The sequence below is a fragment of the Ictidomys tridecemlineatus genome, chromosome 9, assembly GCF_052094955.1.
Source record: "Ictidomys tridecemlineatus isolate mIctTri1 chromosome 9, mIctTri1.hap1, whole genome shotgun sequence".
Taxonomy (NCBI): Eukaryota; Metazoa; Chordata; class Mammalia; order Rodentia; family Sciuridae; genus Ictidomys; species Ictidomys tridecemlineatus.
The window spans coordinates 119,779,370-119,795,850 of NC_135485.1; the positions used below are offsets into that span (position 1 = coordinate 119,779,370).

Sequence of the window (16,481 nt, forward strand, 5' to 3'; positions counted from 1 at the left end):
ATGTATTTCAAAATTTTAAACCCCCAAATACTTGAAAGTACCAAGCTTTAATCCATTCAAAATGACCCATTTAAATGCTATCTGTTTAATTTTATAATTTTAATTTAAATATCTTCCTGCAACTACTTTGTTTGGAAGCAGTAACTTTTTTTTTTTTTTTTTGACACTGGTGGTTTAGTAAATCCACAGCAGGAGATTGCAAACCAGTTTCCATCTTGATTTAATGCTGTTTTAAGTTTATAAGAAAAATGTCCCTATGTAAACAACAGACATTTTTGATTAAACACTAAAGTTCTTATTTTGGCTGTTAAATCAATAAGGCAGCTGGGCTGAGAGTAGTTTACATTCCCTCAAAGCTGGGCTTCAGTTCAGTGGGTGTGCACTGACATCATTTTCCAGCAAGGTCTGGCTGCTCTCAGCAGCCAGCTTAGAAATATTCTTTGTGAACAACTGCATAATTTTTTATGTTAACACATTTCAAGATGAGGGTCTCACAAAGGCCTGTGCTTAAAATAGCACAGTCCATCCAGAAATAGACTTTCATCTAATGGGGTAATTTACCAGTAAAAAAAAAAAAACTTGTAAATTTTAACAAGACTATAAGATAAAGGCCTTTGGTGACATTATTTATCTTTTTCACTCGACACTGACTTTGAACGGTTTCCAACTTTCCTCTTACTAATAGACTTATTAAAAGGTAACTCTCCAGCAAGTATGCTCAGTATTTTGGGGGAGGTAGATACCTAAGGGACCTGATCCTTTTTCCTAAATGACAAGTACTAGGTAGGACTTTGTAAATACTGATATACTGTTTAACTAGACTCTACTAACTGGAACTATCTTACAAAATGAAAATAGAACACTATTATATGTCAAAAACTTCAAACTACAAACTTTAGCACGTATAATAACTAAGAAGCTGTTGAATAGATCATAATAGGCCCTGTGAAGTTTAAACAATATTAATTTATGACTTGCATACTAGAAATGATCAGCAACAAGAAATTAAGAAAAAAATATGAATTAAAAGTGCTAAAATATGTTCAAGACCACCCAATAAATGTGGGAAAGCCCGCTATAATTCCATTTTAGCAGCATGAGACTCTTGTACAGATGGCTGAACAAAAGCATTCTAGAACCTCTGTTTAAGAAACACAAACTCATAAATTTTACTGATAGAATATGAAATTGCTTACCTGTAGAAATTCTCTGACATTAGATCCCAGGACACGCAAAATGGTATCATAACCAGATTCTTGACAAAAGACAAAAAACATCTTCCCAAACATTTGGAGGATTTCACCAGCATTGAGATCTGTTTTACGGTTTGAAAGAGGTACAAAATACATACATATATATATATTACAGGTAGAATACTGTTAACGAGAAGAAGGAGGCTAAAGGTATATTAAAATGATTTAAAATAGCTATAATTTTTGTGCAGAGTGAACACAGCTCAAAAGAAAAACATCTGGCCAGGACAATTCAATGCATTCTGAGAAGACAATATTAACATATTATTTAATATGTATTAATACATTAACAGACAGTAGAATCTATTTTGACATATTTACATAAACATGGAGGATATCTTATTCTAATTAGGATCCCAGTCTTGGGGTATGCACAGTGGTGAGACTCACTGTGGTATATTCATATATGTACAGAGGAAAGTCATGTCAGATTCATTTTACTGTCTTTGCTTTTCCTGTTCCTGCTCCCTTCCCTTCAGTCTAATCCCTTCCCTTTGTCTAATCCAATAAACTTCTATTCTCCCCTACCCCTTGTTGTGTGTTAGCATTCACCCTTTGGTTTGGGGGATTCACTTATTTCACTTAGCATGATAGTCACCAGATTCAGACATTTACTGGTGAACATAATAAAGTCATTCTTCTTTATGGCTGAGTAATAGTCTATTGTTTATATAAACCATATTTTCTTTATCCATTCCTCTATTGATGGCCACCTAAATTGATTCCATAGCTTAGCTATTATGAATTGTGAATTGTGTGTAAACGTTGATGTGACTGCATCACTATTGTATCCTTATTTTAAATTATTTGGGTATATACTGAGGAGTAGGATAACTGGGTCAAATGGTGTTCCATTCCCAATTTTTACTGCTTTCCAGAAGGGTTGAACTAATTTGTAGTCCCATTTGCAATGTATGAGTGTACCTTTTTGCTCATATTCTCACCAACATTTATTGTTACTTGTATTCTTTTTCTTTTATTTAATACCAGGGATTGAACTCAGGGGCACTTGACCCCCAAGCCACATCTCCAGCCCTATTTTGTATTTTACTTAGATACAAGGTCTCACTTGTTACTTCTATTCCTGATTATTGCCATTCTGACTGAATTGAGATGAAATCTCAGTGTAGTTTTAATTTGCATTTCTCTGATTGCTAGAGACATTGAACATTTTAAAAAGTCATCTTAATTTATCATCAGATCAAAAATGTGAAGTGATTTCTTTCTCCTTTAATGCTACTCTTGACTGCATAGATATTTCATTTTTTAATAACTACCAAGTTTCAATTTCAAGTTATTTCATATTTTGTTTCAATTTTGATTACTAATGAGGCTGTATAGTTTTCTTATTATAAACCACTTACTATTTTTTTTCTAATCCTGATGTACTGTTGATCAAAGCTACACACTTTATTCTATTTTATGCAAACTACAGCTAAAGTTATGCTGTGGGAATAACAGATATTACCTCGAGTATAACTTTCTCCATGAAACTCTTTGCCTTTGAAGAACATATAGATATTAATGGTCTTTGCCTATAAGTCACAGTTTCCTTTTTCTTTTATCAGTAGCTAGCATAATTTGTGATTGTAAAAAGAGATTTGGGAATAGTATTTTCTGCATACACTTGTTAATTATGCTATTGCTGACATCATAATTAAAATTATTACATTAATTATTGATGTTTTTTTCCTTCCTCAATACATAGCTTTCTATGGGGAAGCGCATGGAGCACATTTTCTCTTTTCCATTCTAGAAAGAGCTTGTAAAGGGAAGAAGAGGGGGATAGCCTGACCTTATCATTATATATGAATGGGCTCCCCATCAGGGTTGTGATACTGAAACATACGTTCCTTTGGGCTTCTATGTGTATCTGAACCAAAGAAAAAAAATTTCATTCAACTTACTGAGAACTTTGCTTGCAGCAGCAACCAAATCATAAGTTTTGGAATCATCATATATTATTCTGACAAGAAACTGTCCTTCTTCATCTAACTGTGCCTCTTTTCTGGAAAACAAAAATGAGTGAGCAATGTGGGGGAGAAGTTGAAATAACAAAGTAGCTACCATAGTCATTCTATAAGCAATGGTTTTATATCTGAAATAGGATTTGTTTTATTTAAATTTATTTAAATCAAGACATTATATCTAAAAGTTTAGTTATAAAGAGAAATTGTCACATCCCTTTTCCCAAATTAAAATATTTTAACTATGTTTTCATACAATTGACATTTAAATGGTACTCTAATACATGTAATTATAAAGCACCAGTAAAAAATGAATAAAACATTTATATAGTACTCTAATGCCCAATATAATACTTGACACTGAACATAATCAAGAAGCAACTTTTGGTTTAATAAAGATTCATCAAACCTGCATTGTGTCCCTGTATGTGCTGAACATTGTTCTAGACATCAGAGATAAAATCTTCAGTGAAATTGACAAAAATCCCCAATCCCTTAGAATACATATATTCTAGTAAAGGAGATAGACAAGGCATAAAGCTAATATGTAATACAGAAAATGAAAATACAGGGGAAAATAAAGCAGAGTAGAGGAATGGATGTTCAAGCACAGTGGCAAGGCCTTGCTAAAGCTAGAGAATAAGTGAAGTCTAAGTGATCATGAGCCATGTGGGGGAACTGTGGTCAGGGCAGGGGGAATGGAAAGTGCCAAGGACTGGGGAGCATCCTCAGGAATTACAGAGGCCAGTATAGATGGAACAGAGCAGAGGACCAAGAGAACGGGTCAGGGAGGTCACAACAGGCCACCATATTTGGATCCAGTTGGTCATTGGGGTGACTAACATAACTTGAAAGAGATGAAGAGGTTCTGGCCCTTGCTATGTGAGAGGCTAAAGAACTGACATAGGTTCAATGAATGAGGCTAGCTGCTGCGTTGAGGATGGAACAGAAGCTTGTAGGACACATTGAGCAGGCCAGTTAGAAGGCTCCTGCAAACATTCAGGTAAGAAAGACTTCAGGGTGGGAGCAGGGGAGTGGACGGGCAGTGGTTCAAATCTCCATGCTTGTCCACAGGATTTGCTGATGGACTGGATGCAGAGTGTGAGAGGGAGAAGTCTAAGGGATGACACCAAGGTTTTTGGACTGAGCAACTAGAAGGATGTTGTCATCAGTAGCTGACTTGAGAGAGACTACTGGAGGTAGACTGGTGGTTAAGATCAAGAGTTATGTTGTCAACATATTAAGTTTGAGATGCCAAGTGGACTGATAAAATCCTCAAATATATCCTTTGCTTATTAAACACAGTAGCTCGAAATGTACACAGTATTAGTGGAAGAAAATTATAGTTATCATTTTTAATAGTCATCACAATTCTATAAATACATTTATTTTGATATTTGGATTACTTTTCTCAAACAAATGTCCAAATGAGAGGGGGAAGCCATCCTTCAAAACACTGTGAGGTGGAGAAAGGAGCTGACAAGCTCCCATATATCTTTTTCAGTGTTAAATTCATAAAAATACATGGAACTTGGATATCAATCTCTGACTCTTAATCCAACAGATCCAAGTCACTGTCTGTTGCCAGGAGAATACAAGGAAAGCTAGACACCATACCAGGGGAATTTCAAGGCAGGACAAATCACTTTCTCTCCTCTGAAGCTTCCTCATTGCAGATGCATCTCAAGAGAAAGTTTAAAATGGCAGTACAGCCTATGCCACCTTTAGCTTGGAGATATTCCTGAGAACACCCAATGTTCTTCAAAGCATATCATTTCCTGGCCACAGACATGCATTCAATTTCTTTGAAACACACCCCAATCCGTAATAAGCCTTGAATTTAGAACGAGATCCAAGTAGAAAACACAGTTCTTTTATATAAAATGGAGGAATACCCATTTCCCAAGAAATCCCTTAATCATGAGTCAAAGCATTCCTTCTTTCCTTTCTTATTTAAAAAAAAAAAATAAGATGATAAGGTGAGAGAGAGGGAGAGAGGGAGAGAGGGGGATGGGGAACAAGGGGAGGGGGGAGAGGGGCAGGAAAGAGGGGGGGAGAGGGGGAGGAGAGAGGGGGAGGGGTAGAGGGGGGAAAGAGAGAGAGAGAGAAGAGGGGAAGGGAGGGAATAATGGACTGTAGAGGCAGCTAAGTGGTAAAGTGCTTGCCTATCATGTGTGAGGTTCTAGGTTCTATCCTCAGAACTGTAAAAATAACAACAAAATGATTTTGGTAAGCATGGTGAAGTATGGTGTTCTGAATTTCAGAATCCAGAATTTACTAAAGCTAAAGAAATTTGAAGAAACAATATACATAAGCATGAGCATTAACCTTTGTTTTCTAAAGTGGGAACAAATATATAGCTCACTTTCCACAACTGTAAAAAGAACATGTGCAAAATTATGTTCTAAGTAGTTGAAGCATTAATGCACATTACTAATAACTACAATGCTTCATTTGCCTGCATATTCAGTGTAGAGCTATATGTAAAATGTGATCTTCTCCTTTCCTCCAAACATAGGTAGCTATTATATTAAAGGGACAGAGCTATTCAAAGACTTGACTCTTTTATATCAAACTTCAGTAGATATCCCAAACTCATGAATACAGAATGTACAAGCACCAATTTATCCTTTGAGAAATGCTATTGTATATTAATGCATTTCTAATTTCTAATTGTAAAAATAAATAAAGTACAGGAAAGGAAAAACTAAAAAGAAAAACAATCCTCTCCTATCCTGAGATAACCACTGCTAATATTATATTTAAATTACTCATGCTTCAATAGCCTATATATATATTTATATATATATTTTTTAATATATATATATATATATAAAATATATATATATTTTATATATATATATATATAAAACTGCTTTTAAATCTCCTTTCTTAACTTACTATTTGATGGATATATTTTCATATTAATAAATATATTTTTGTGCCATGACTGAATAAAATTGCATTATATATAGGCATATTGCAGTCTTGGTAAAAAATTAGATGGCTTTTATTTTTTTCCATATGTATGAACAATGCTTTGCTGACCATTTTGTCGTTAACTTCATTTCTACATAAAAATAAAATAAAATCCTAGAAATGGAATTTCCAGTTTAAAGGTCATAAATATCCTGAGTCTTATTTTTGTCATTTTGCCATTAAACATTTTATTATGAAACAACACTAGTCTACAAATTATAGTTTTGGAGCCCGTGATTTAGTCCATGCTGATAAAATATAAGTAAATGCTAATTTAACATATGATAAAATTAATTAATTCAAGTTTTCACCATGCTCCATTCTCTTTCTTCCAACCCAAAGAAATTTCTATAATAAACCAATTTCTATAATAAACACAGCTTCTCTGAAACACACATAACTCCATAACAAGCCTTAAATGAGTGGGATACAAGCAGAACACGCAGAACCTGTGCATAAAATGTAACAACCATTTCCCCAGAAATCCCCTAACCACAAATCAGTGCATTTCTTTCTGTCTGTCTTTTTATTAAAGACCTTTATCTTTCAAGCTTTAGCTTCTGAAAAGGCCCACCCAAACATGTTTCCTAGTGAACAGTAGTATAATGGCAAGAAATAATCACTTTCTCTTACTAATTTCACACCAAATTCTACTGAGTTATTCAAAATTACTTAGAGCTCTTTCATTACATTTCTCTTAGAAACCTGTGGGAATATCAGGTCACTCTTCCTTCCTTCCTTCCTTTCTTTTTTTCCCTAGAGGGGTTTACTACACATATTTAGACTTTGTTTAAATCATTGCATTACACAAAGAAATTATGTAATTTCTTCGTCATTTAAACTACACTTAGTAGACACGTGAGGAAAACCATGGTTTCTCTTGAGAACCTTAATTAAAATGTTCTCCCTAATGAAAGATTTTGGATGTGCTTTTATGTTTCAGTTGTTAGGTGACAAAAATATCCTAGGTAATATGTAATAAGCAAAGGTAAATGGGATTAAAGTGCATTATACACCTTTTCATCTATCACATAACTACCAACAGAAGTGCTACCTTCATATGTAGTCATTTCTTGTATTTTGATGTTTTTGATGATGATGATGATGATTACTATTTAAATCTCTTGAGTAACCCCAAATGAACAGTTTCTACTGTGTTCAAACAGTATGATTTTCAGGGCTTTCTGTTATCTTTACCTTATGTACCCAATGACTCTGCTTGGGGTAAGCATCAAATTCTTCTACTCAGTGCATAACTCCAGGAAAGCAGTCAACAAACATTAACAAATATTTAGAGAAGGTTTATTTTTAATGTGGCCTAAAGTTTGATTTTAAAGTGGTCTAGGGTGAGGTGAAAAGGGCATTTTCTTTGGTTCACAAGTAAACCTAGATAGAGAAACTCACTTGGTTTCATCCATAAGTCACACTTCAAATAAGTAACTAAACTAACCCCATATGCAGTCACACTGAATCTGGACAGTTTGCCTCTTGGTGTTTAATTTCCTCCTCTGTAAAACAAAGAAATAGCACTATTTACCTCCAGTCATTGGGTCAGCTGACAATTTCAATCTATGTAAAGAGCTTAGAATAGTGCTTCTCACAAGGTGCCCAATATGTCTGTTATGGTTTGAATATTAAGTGTCCCCTAAAAATTCATGTGTGAGACAATGCAAGCAGGCTTAGAGGTGAAATGATTGGGTTATGAGAGTCTTAACTCAATCAGTGAATTAATCCCTGATAGGATTAACTGGGTAGTAACTGAAGGCAGGTAGGGTGTGGCTGGACAAGGTAGATCATTAGAGGTGTGGGGTATATATTTTGTATCTAGTGAGTAGAGTGTGTGCATCTCTCTCTCTCTCTCTCTCTCTCTCTCTCTCTCTCTCTCTCCCCTCCCTCCCTCCCTCCCTCCCTTTCCTTTCTCCCTACCTTTCCCTCCCTCCCTCCCTCTCTCCCTCCCTCTCTCCCTCCCTTATTCCCTCCCTCCCTCTCTCCCTCCCCTTCTTGGTGCAATGCCCCAAGCCATGTTCTTCCACCCTACTCTTCTGCCATGATTTCTCCCTTATCTTGAGACCTGAGGAATACAGCTGGCCTTCTAGGGATTGAGACCTCTGAAACTGTGGGCTCCAAAATAAACTTTTCCTCCTCTAATTGTTCTTCTCAGGTCTTTTGGTAACTTCAATTAAAAAGCTGACTAAATCAACATCTAACAGGTGACCGTCATAGTATTGAAGAAAAAGATGAAGGAAGAGGGAAAAGCGGAAGAGGAAGAAAGGATAAGAGGAGAGGAATGAAGATGAAAATCTTATTAATTCTCATCCATCATCAGAATAACTTAACCAAACATTTACTTTGTTGATTAAATGATACAATTTATGAACTAAACTTGCCAAACCAAGCTCTATCTCCCCTATCTTAAAATCATGACCAAATGATAACCAAATTCTATGCATTATAGCTACGATTATTCAATAACTACTTAAAAATTAAGTATTTTTAAATGAATAATTTTCCAGGTAGAGATAAGTGTCACAGTAGTATGGGTAGACAATAGGGATGGGAGGGGAGGGAGGGGAGGGGGGATAGGGAGGGCAGCAGAATACAACTGACACTAGGATTGCTGTGTGTATGCACATGGATGTATAACCAATGTAATCCTGCAATCTGTACACGTGGAAAAATGAGAATTCATACCCTATTTTAATCAAATGTATGATATGTCAAGATCATTGTATTGTCTTGAACAACTAATAAAAAATAAGTATATAAAAAAGAAATTAATTTCCTACACTGTTAGAGACTATTGGAACTTAAACCAATATTTTGTTTTTTCTTATTACCTTTCCCCCAAAAAAGGTGGTGTTTTTGGATTGGGATTTTTGGATTTTAATTGACAACTGGTATCTAACCCAAATGTGTGAAACAATCTTGTGCTAAATAAATGTGTGCATGTTTTAAAATGAAGAAATAAATTAAATATATTTCCCCACATGTTTCCAAACACCTTACAAGCAATAAAACATAATTGGCAAAAGTCCACTGCATATTTTGAAAATTCACATTATTTTGTGATATTCATTTTTTTAAATATACAATTTGTCAAAAATGTCCAAGCAAGATTTCTCATAAATCTGTACTTAAGGAGATATTCCTTAATTACCATATGTGAACCTAAAAACAAACTGAATCCATATCCTGACACTGAGTTCCTGCTACTCTCTACTTTTTCCCACAAACACACTTCAAGGACTGCTCATCTTGAGATAAAGAAATTTTTGTGGAGGTATGAAAACAGGTGTTCTGCAATTGGAAACCCTAAATATAGGTGTTAGAAAACAGAGTCTCAAATGAGTAAGTTCTTGGACAGTTCCAAGGAATGCTAATCCTGTAAGCATTATTGGAGCTGAGTGGTATTAAAAGACAATACACAGAAGTCTGGATAATAGTTCCTTGGATGGTCCACTGGAAAGAGCTAGGATACCATAATATTGTGTGGTGTCCAATCATTATTAAAATTAAAATGTCCCATTATAAACCACAGATAATAACTTTACATTGCATCTAAAAATTAAAAATTTTATATTGCTTTTTTCTAACTGCCTGGGATGCATGAGTATCCTCTGTATTATTACTGTTTCTAATAAGTCTGAACTCCCAAAGAGAGAATCTAGCTCAAGGAGGCTGCCCAGGGGGAGAAGTGCCCTTTAAATCCATGAATAGCTTCAAGATCTTTCACTAGAGGTCAATCCCTGTGAGTCTTGTGTTCATCCTTCTACACTTTCATGAGGGACACTCATATCTTAAGGTTTATTTTTTTCCTGTGACTACTCTGGCATTGGAGACCTTGAATAGCAACTTCTTCATTTTTTAAAACATATCCACAATCATTTCAAATGAGCCCTTATCAGCAACTTCATTCTTAACCCTGGGAGTGCATCAATTCATAGTTCTTCTCATAAATAAATAAATAAATAAATAAATAAATAAATAAATAAATAAATAAATAAATATCTTCCTCAAAAGTTTGGAGGTTGAAATTTCCTTGAGTGCCTGTGATGATTGATAAAATAAAACTGCCTTTAAAAATATTATAATTAAAATAATCTGTGCAAGTGCCAGAACATTCCAGAAAAAGCAAAAGCAGTCAGTACTAACACACGTACATCACCCATATCCTTCCTAAATTGATTGGCTTTGGGAACGAGAAGGTTGCAGGTCCTGCTCATTGGGAGAAAGCACATAGTAGACGGTCAGAAGCCCACCTATGTCCAAATCCCTGATCTGATCAGTAGAGCTACATGGCTTAAAGCAGTTTTTGCTAAGGTTTCACAGTATCAATTCTCCTATTTATAAAATGAGAATAATGAGTGCATCTGCTTTCTATGGTAGGATGAAGATTAAGTGAAGTGAGGATGAAGCACTTAGGACTGTGACTGCAGATCCATATGGTAACAGTCTAATATAAGTGAGATATTACATTCAAAACAGAATGACACTCTGAGCATTCCCATCTGGTTTTCAAATTTAATTTCAGTAGTACAGACATTTATCTACTGTCTATGACATTGACTTGAAGCAGCATCACACATACCTGCCTTTGAGATGCATGCTAAAGGATTCTGTCATGTCCTGAATTCAATTCAGTAACTGCCTTTTCTCATAGGAATTTGGAAAATCCAACAACAGCATTAGTAAACCGTCCAAAATGTCCATAAGACAACATAAAGAACTCCCACCCTTCCAAATGGATATGTTATCATTAATTAGCATATCTTTTGCTTTTACCGATATAAGAATGATCTATTTTGTAAAGTGATACTAGTTAACATTATAATGCATATTTGCAATTTGCTAAAAGGGTGGATCTTAAGTGTTCTTATTACTATAAAGGAATAACCATAAGAGGTGAGGGGTATGTTAGCTTGTCTATAGTGATTATTCCTCAGTATGTACATACATCAAATCATAAAGTTGTATACACTAAACACATACAATATTAATTTGTCAATCATATCGATAAAGGTGGGTGGAAAATGTCTATTTCAATAGAATATTGAAATAGGGTTAACACGTTATTATTCCAACATTATAAATTTCGGTTGCAGAAAAACATCTGTGACAAATGTGTGTTCTGTGTTCTCTGGAAATGAAGAATGTAAAAGGTAATTCATATGTAAGAATTTATACATATTATATTTACAGAGAGTGGCTGGTAAAAATATTGAAAAAAAGAAACACATAACATTTTATCGACCTTTCTCCTAGGGGTAGTTAAGGAGGATAGACAGACAATTATAAAGTCTTACATATACTATGAAGGGAAGCTACAGTTTTGAATATGAGATGTTCCTTTACCAAGTAACATTTGTTGTGACCATTCAAAGCTGATACCTATATATTTTTACAGGAGGAGGTAAAGAGAGTGAAGAAAAGAAGCCCATTCCAAGTGCAGATGTTACTGGGACACATCTAAAAATTCAGAATGTTTGAGGAACTGAACATGGGCAAGAGTGCTAAGAGTAAATGTGACATATAGACTGAGAGGTAGCCATGATTAGGTAATTTGAAGATGGACTAGTAAGGATTTCAACAATTCAATATTTAATGATTCAGCATGAATGGCAAGTAGATCAGAATTTGCAATAATGACCAATGAAATAGTCTCAAAATATCAAAATATAACTTCAGAATGTTTAACCTAGTCTAGAAATCTCTTTGACCTCAATATCTTTTGATATAGTTCTGTAGAAAGAAGTGCTACATTTTGCTAGACACAAACAACAGACACCATTTTCCTTAGTGTTTCCTCTTCACTAGACAAGGAGGCAAAGTAGCAAATGCAAAAGCTCCAGGTATTGTTGTCTTCTGAGTTGTCACCATGTGAATTAGGCCAGTTGAGGTTTCTTTATAGTGTTCATTTACTTATGTGTGTTTTCCTGTTGGGTCTGTGAGACTGCACAGTATCAACCCATAACTACTGCTGTCCAACACATTAAAGAGAAACATTTGCCAGAGTCCCTTATTCTGGAGAAAAGGAAGACGGACATTGTTCTTGTAAACAGCAGCCATCTCTACTTAATGTTTGCCATCACCATAACTGGATATATAAAGAAGGAAAACATAGATCTCATTTTTTCTTCTGGTGCTCATTATAATGTGTGGAGTTCCTTTTCTGACACACTAAATTAAACACTATAGTTCTATGATTTTCTTTTAATTTTCAAAAATTGCAGAATACAAAGAAAATAAATATTTTATATGGATTCTTCAAATCATAAAAAAATAAAGATGCAAAACAAATCAAAGCACTTGAGATAAAGTTCTGACTAGCCTTATCACCAAGGGCCACATTGCTCCCCAACATAGTCCATGTTCTGGGAGAGCCTCATACAAAGAGCTCAATGGCAATATGAAATGGTTTATATTTAGACATCTAGTTCCCCAAAATTGCTCCAGACATAAGTAAGTTTCTTCGGAAAAAAAAATCCTGATCCTAACAAGGACCTGGTTTTCCTATTTTTCTGTCTGTTAGGAAGTCTTTCACAGTTCAAATAGATATTGTAACATTCAACTGAAATGGTAGAGAAGAAAGGATTTTGGACATTTTAAATAGCTTTATAATATAAAGAACCATTAACATTTGAAAATATACATAGGTTTATTCCTACTTGAGAACAGATATGAAGAGGTATAACTTAACTCATGTCTTCATAAATATGAAAATCTAATCAAAACATGGCAAAACATGATGACTTACTTGGATAGATGACTACAAAGGATTGTAACTAGTTCATAGCAAAGCATGTGCTTCTTTGAACCATAATGTCTGAATTTGTCTTAATAAAATGAACACTAGAGCATACATGGTGTTTTCTGACAATAAATAAGCACTAGGGGCAGGGAAGTGGTTTGAAGAGTATAACATGAGATTGACTCCAAAGTAGAACTTCAGCTGGAAAACAGAATAATGCAAATAATATTTTTTCCATAATCCACAGGATGTATAGAAAGAGAACTAAACAGACTGAGAAGAGCTAAAGAAGGACTTTTTGAGGAATGCAAGGGAAGGTAATATGAACCAGAAGTAAAGAACAGAGGTGTCTAAGAGGCACTTCAGATTCCAGTTACAGGAAATGGATAAGAGAGGGAGAACAGACAAACAAACAAATAAATAAATAAATAAATAAATAAACACACATTGTAGTTACCACTTATCCTAGAGTGATATGGAAACATTTAGATGAATATATAGTTTGTAGACTGCAATAGGCATGTGTGTGTGTGTGTGTGTGTGTGTGTGTGTGTGTGTGTGTGTAGACAGACAGATACATAGATATTTTTTAAATCGTTCTGGGGATTAAACCCAGGGCCTTGCACATACTAGGCAAGCACTCTGCCACCAAGTTAAATCCCCGACCACTCCAGGTTGCTACTGTTAAAAGGAAATTTCATATCTTTCAGATGAACTGGGAAAAAGTAATATTGAAAAGCACTGATTTTACAATAAAGTGATTAAAAAGCTACCATTAATTAAGCTGCTATAAAAGAATTGCACTAAGCATTTTGCAGACATTATTATTACAACAACCCTATTATATATATAATAAAAAAAATATATATATATATATTTTCCTTTTGAAGTTGAGACTTAGAAAGTGTAAGCAACTTGAGAACCACATAATCATTTTATAACAAAATGTTTGTTTACTTGAACCACAATGTTGAATTCATGATTAACAAATTCAACTGGAAATGTTAATTTAAACACTGGAATATCAGTATATGTTGTCTAACATGTAAAATGTTTCCATATTTGAGTTTCAGACAGGAAAAGTAGAGGGAGAAAAAGACCAAAAATATCCTGATATCTCTAGACTCTCTGAAGGCAATGGATTACATCATTTGCTTTTCTATCCTCAGTGCTTGAAACACTAAACTATGCTCACTAAAGATAAGCTTAACAATATATGAAAGAGAAAATGAATCAATGCATGAAAAAGTATTAGGCCCTGCTATGAGGAAATCAGATAAAACCATACAAAACAATTATGTATTCTTAACAGAAAGGAAAATAATTGACAACCCTCTAGAGAAATTAACTACAATATTTGTCAAATAGCAATGTCATTAAATTATTATCAAACTTATTTTTCTCATATAAAAATCTTGATCCAACTGTTTATCTCAGATCTTTTAGTAAAACAGAGTAAGGCTTATCAATACTTTGTGAAGCACTTCATAGTTAAAAAGATATTCAGTAGCCTGCTCAATTCTAGGTAAATGATTATCAGTTTTAGAAAGGTGCTATTTCTTATTAAAATTTTGTGCAGTTTGGGGGATTGAAATCAGGGTCTTGTGTGTCTAAGCATGTGCTTTACCACTAAGCTAAATCTGTAGAACGTGTTATTTGTATTTTAATAGATATTTAATCATCATAGATTTTTCAATTTTTTGAAACCATATTTAAAATCCATATGTTCCAGTGAAGTTAGAAAAATCTAAAATTGAACTCAATGAAATAATTAGTTTATTGAGTGTTAATGCAAGGTTTAGATAGATGTTTAAAACAAGTATTTAGATGCACTTTTAATATAAATAAATCCTGACTTTATGTGTTTTCTAGATTAATCATTGATTTTTCTCCTTATTTAGGAAGCATGGCCTCTTAAAAGGACCATAGGAAACTTTAATGGATATCAACAAAACAGGATTTGAAGTAGATTTAAAGGTCTCTTTTGTTTTTTCATGCTATTTAATGTTTAGATCAGAGGTAAGCAATCTGTAGCTAGTGGGTTGAGCCTGGCCCAGTGCATTTTTCTTTTTTGGTCCAGGAGGTAAGAATGGTTGTTACACCTTTAAAGAGTTACATTTTAATATTCTGTAGATTCTACACAATGTCTTCAATTTTTATTTGGTCCATAGACCTAAGACATTTAGTATGTGGTCCTTCAAGACAAAGTTTGCTGGCCTTTGGTTTGGACAATTTTTCATTTTCCTAAAAAGGGAATTTAATGCCCCTTTGAAATGGTTATACTGTTGGTAAGAGTAAAGTGGATGCTGAGTTTACAATGAAGCATTTTTGGTTTTATCCACTAAGAATTTTCTGTCTGGAATCTGTTACTTAGGGTTTTATTTGTCATTAAATGTTTGGCATCCTTTCTCATGAAGATGGATGGCCATTTCCTACTAAAACGAAAAAAAGTATTATATAAAATATTTGAACATCTACTTAGTTTTTCATTGGCCAAAGAAGAAGATAGAGCAGTTTGTTACTTATGGAGACAAAGAAAAATGTTTTCTTACATATTAAATTTCTCCTTAAAAAAAGTTCAAGCTGAAAGTATCTTCAACCAATAAATGCCATGATTTTCCTTGGAGTGGAAGGTGGAATAGGGAGGAAGGATCAGAATCATTTTAGCAGCATTTTTCAATTATACTCCTCTAATTTCTCCTCCTCTCTCCCCAGGCAGTGAAAATTTCTGCTGAGGTAAGCAAATAATCTTCCAGTGGGCATTTAACAATCCCTCAGGGGAACTGGGTATGAGACCAATTCCCTCAGCGCAGAGCTAAACCAGGGTCACTGGCACTGATATTAAACTGCATCTCCTAATACATGCTAGGATCCACCAAAAGAATGCTTCAGAAAAAGGAGGAGGAGAGGAGGAAGAAGAGAAGGGGAAAGAGAATGAAAATTAATGTCTGGATTGCCCATACTAGTTCAACCAACAGTATTCTCCTTGCTGGAAAATAATCCTTTAAGGTATTTTATATGAAAAAAATATAATACCCTATGACCTGTTTCATTTTTACAAAAACAATGTTGTTTTGATGACTGTTATTACCGCTTGTCACAAAATAAAACCTAAAAAGAGCTGAGGAGGTGGAGCAGCAATAGAATGTCCCTGGGTTCAATCCCCAGTGTTGAAAATAAATGAATAAATAAAAATTAATAAATAGTTTTTTAAAGTTGCACATAACTTATTATTCTTATCATAATTTGGAAATTCTCATCAATGAAATTTGTGTGTTTTTAGATTTTCATCCCCTCTGAGGAAAATGTGATCAATATTGATAATTGTTTTGATCATTTAAATTTTTTAAAAGTTTTGGAAGTATAATTCATCTCTATATTTACCAGTTATCTGAACTGATGATGGTAATAGATAGGACATATATTCTAAATGTGGTTAAATTCTGTATATACTGTTTAATCATCATAGTCATCTTTTATTATGCTCTTGAAATTATAAACATTCATTGTCATAGCATAGCCACCAGAAAATCT

The 16,481-nt window shown here is 34.1% G+C and overlaps 1 protein-coding gene across 2 annotated transcripts in view; it reads right to left on the reverse strand.

Moving 5' to 3' along the window:
• Positions 1-16,481, reverse strand: part of Gucy1b1 (guanylate cyclase 1 soluble subunit beta 1) — a 42,375-nt gene that overhangs the window by 23,483 nt on the left and 2,411 nt on the right. For both annotated transcript variants that reach the window (XM_005330918.5, XM_040293145.2), the window contains exons 3-4: positions 3,161-3,261; positions 1,197-1,315 (exon numbers count right to left, since the gene is read on the reverse strand). In XM_005330918.5, coding sequence (XP_005330975.1) covers positions 1,197-1,315; positions 3,161-3,261 — 220 coding nt within the window. The remainder of the gene's footprint in view (positions 1-1,196; positions 1,316-3,160; positions 3,262-16,481) is intronic.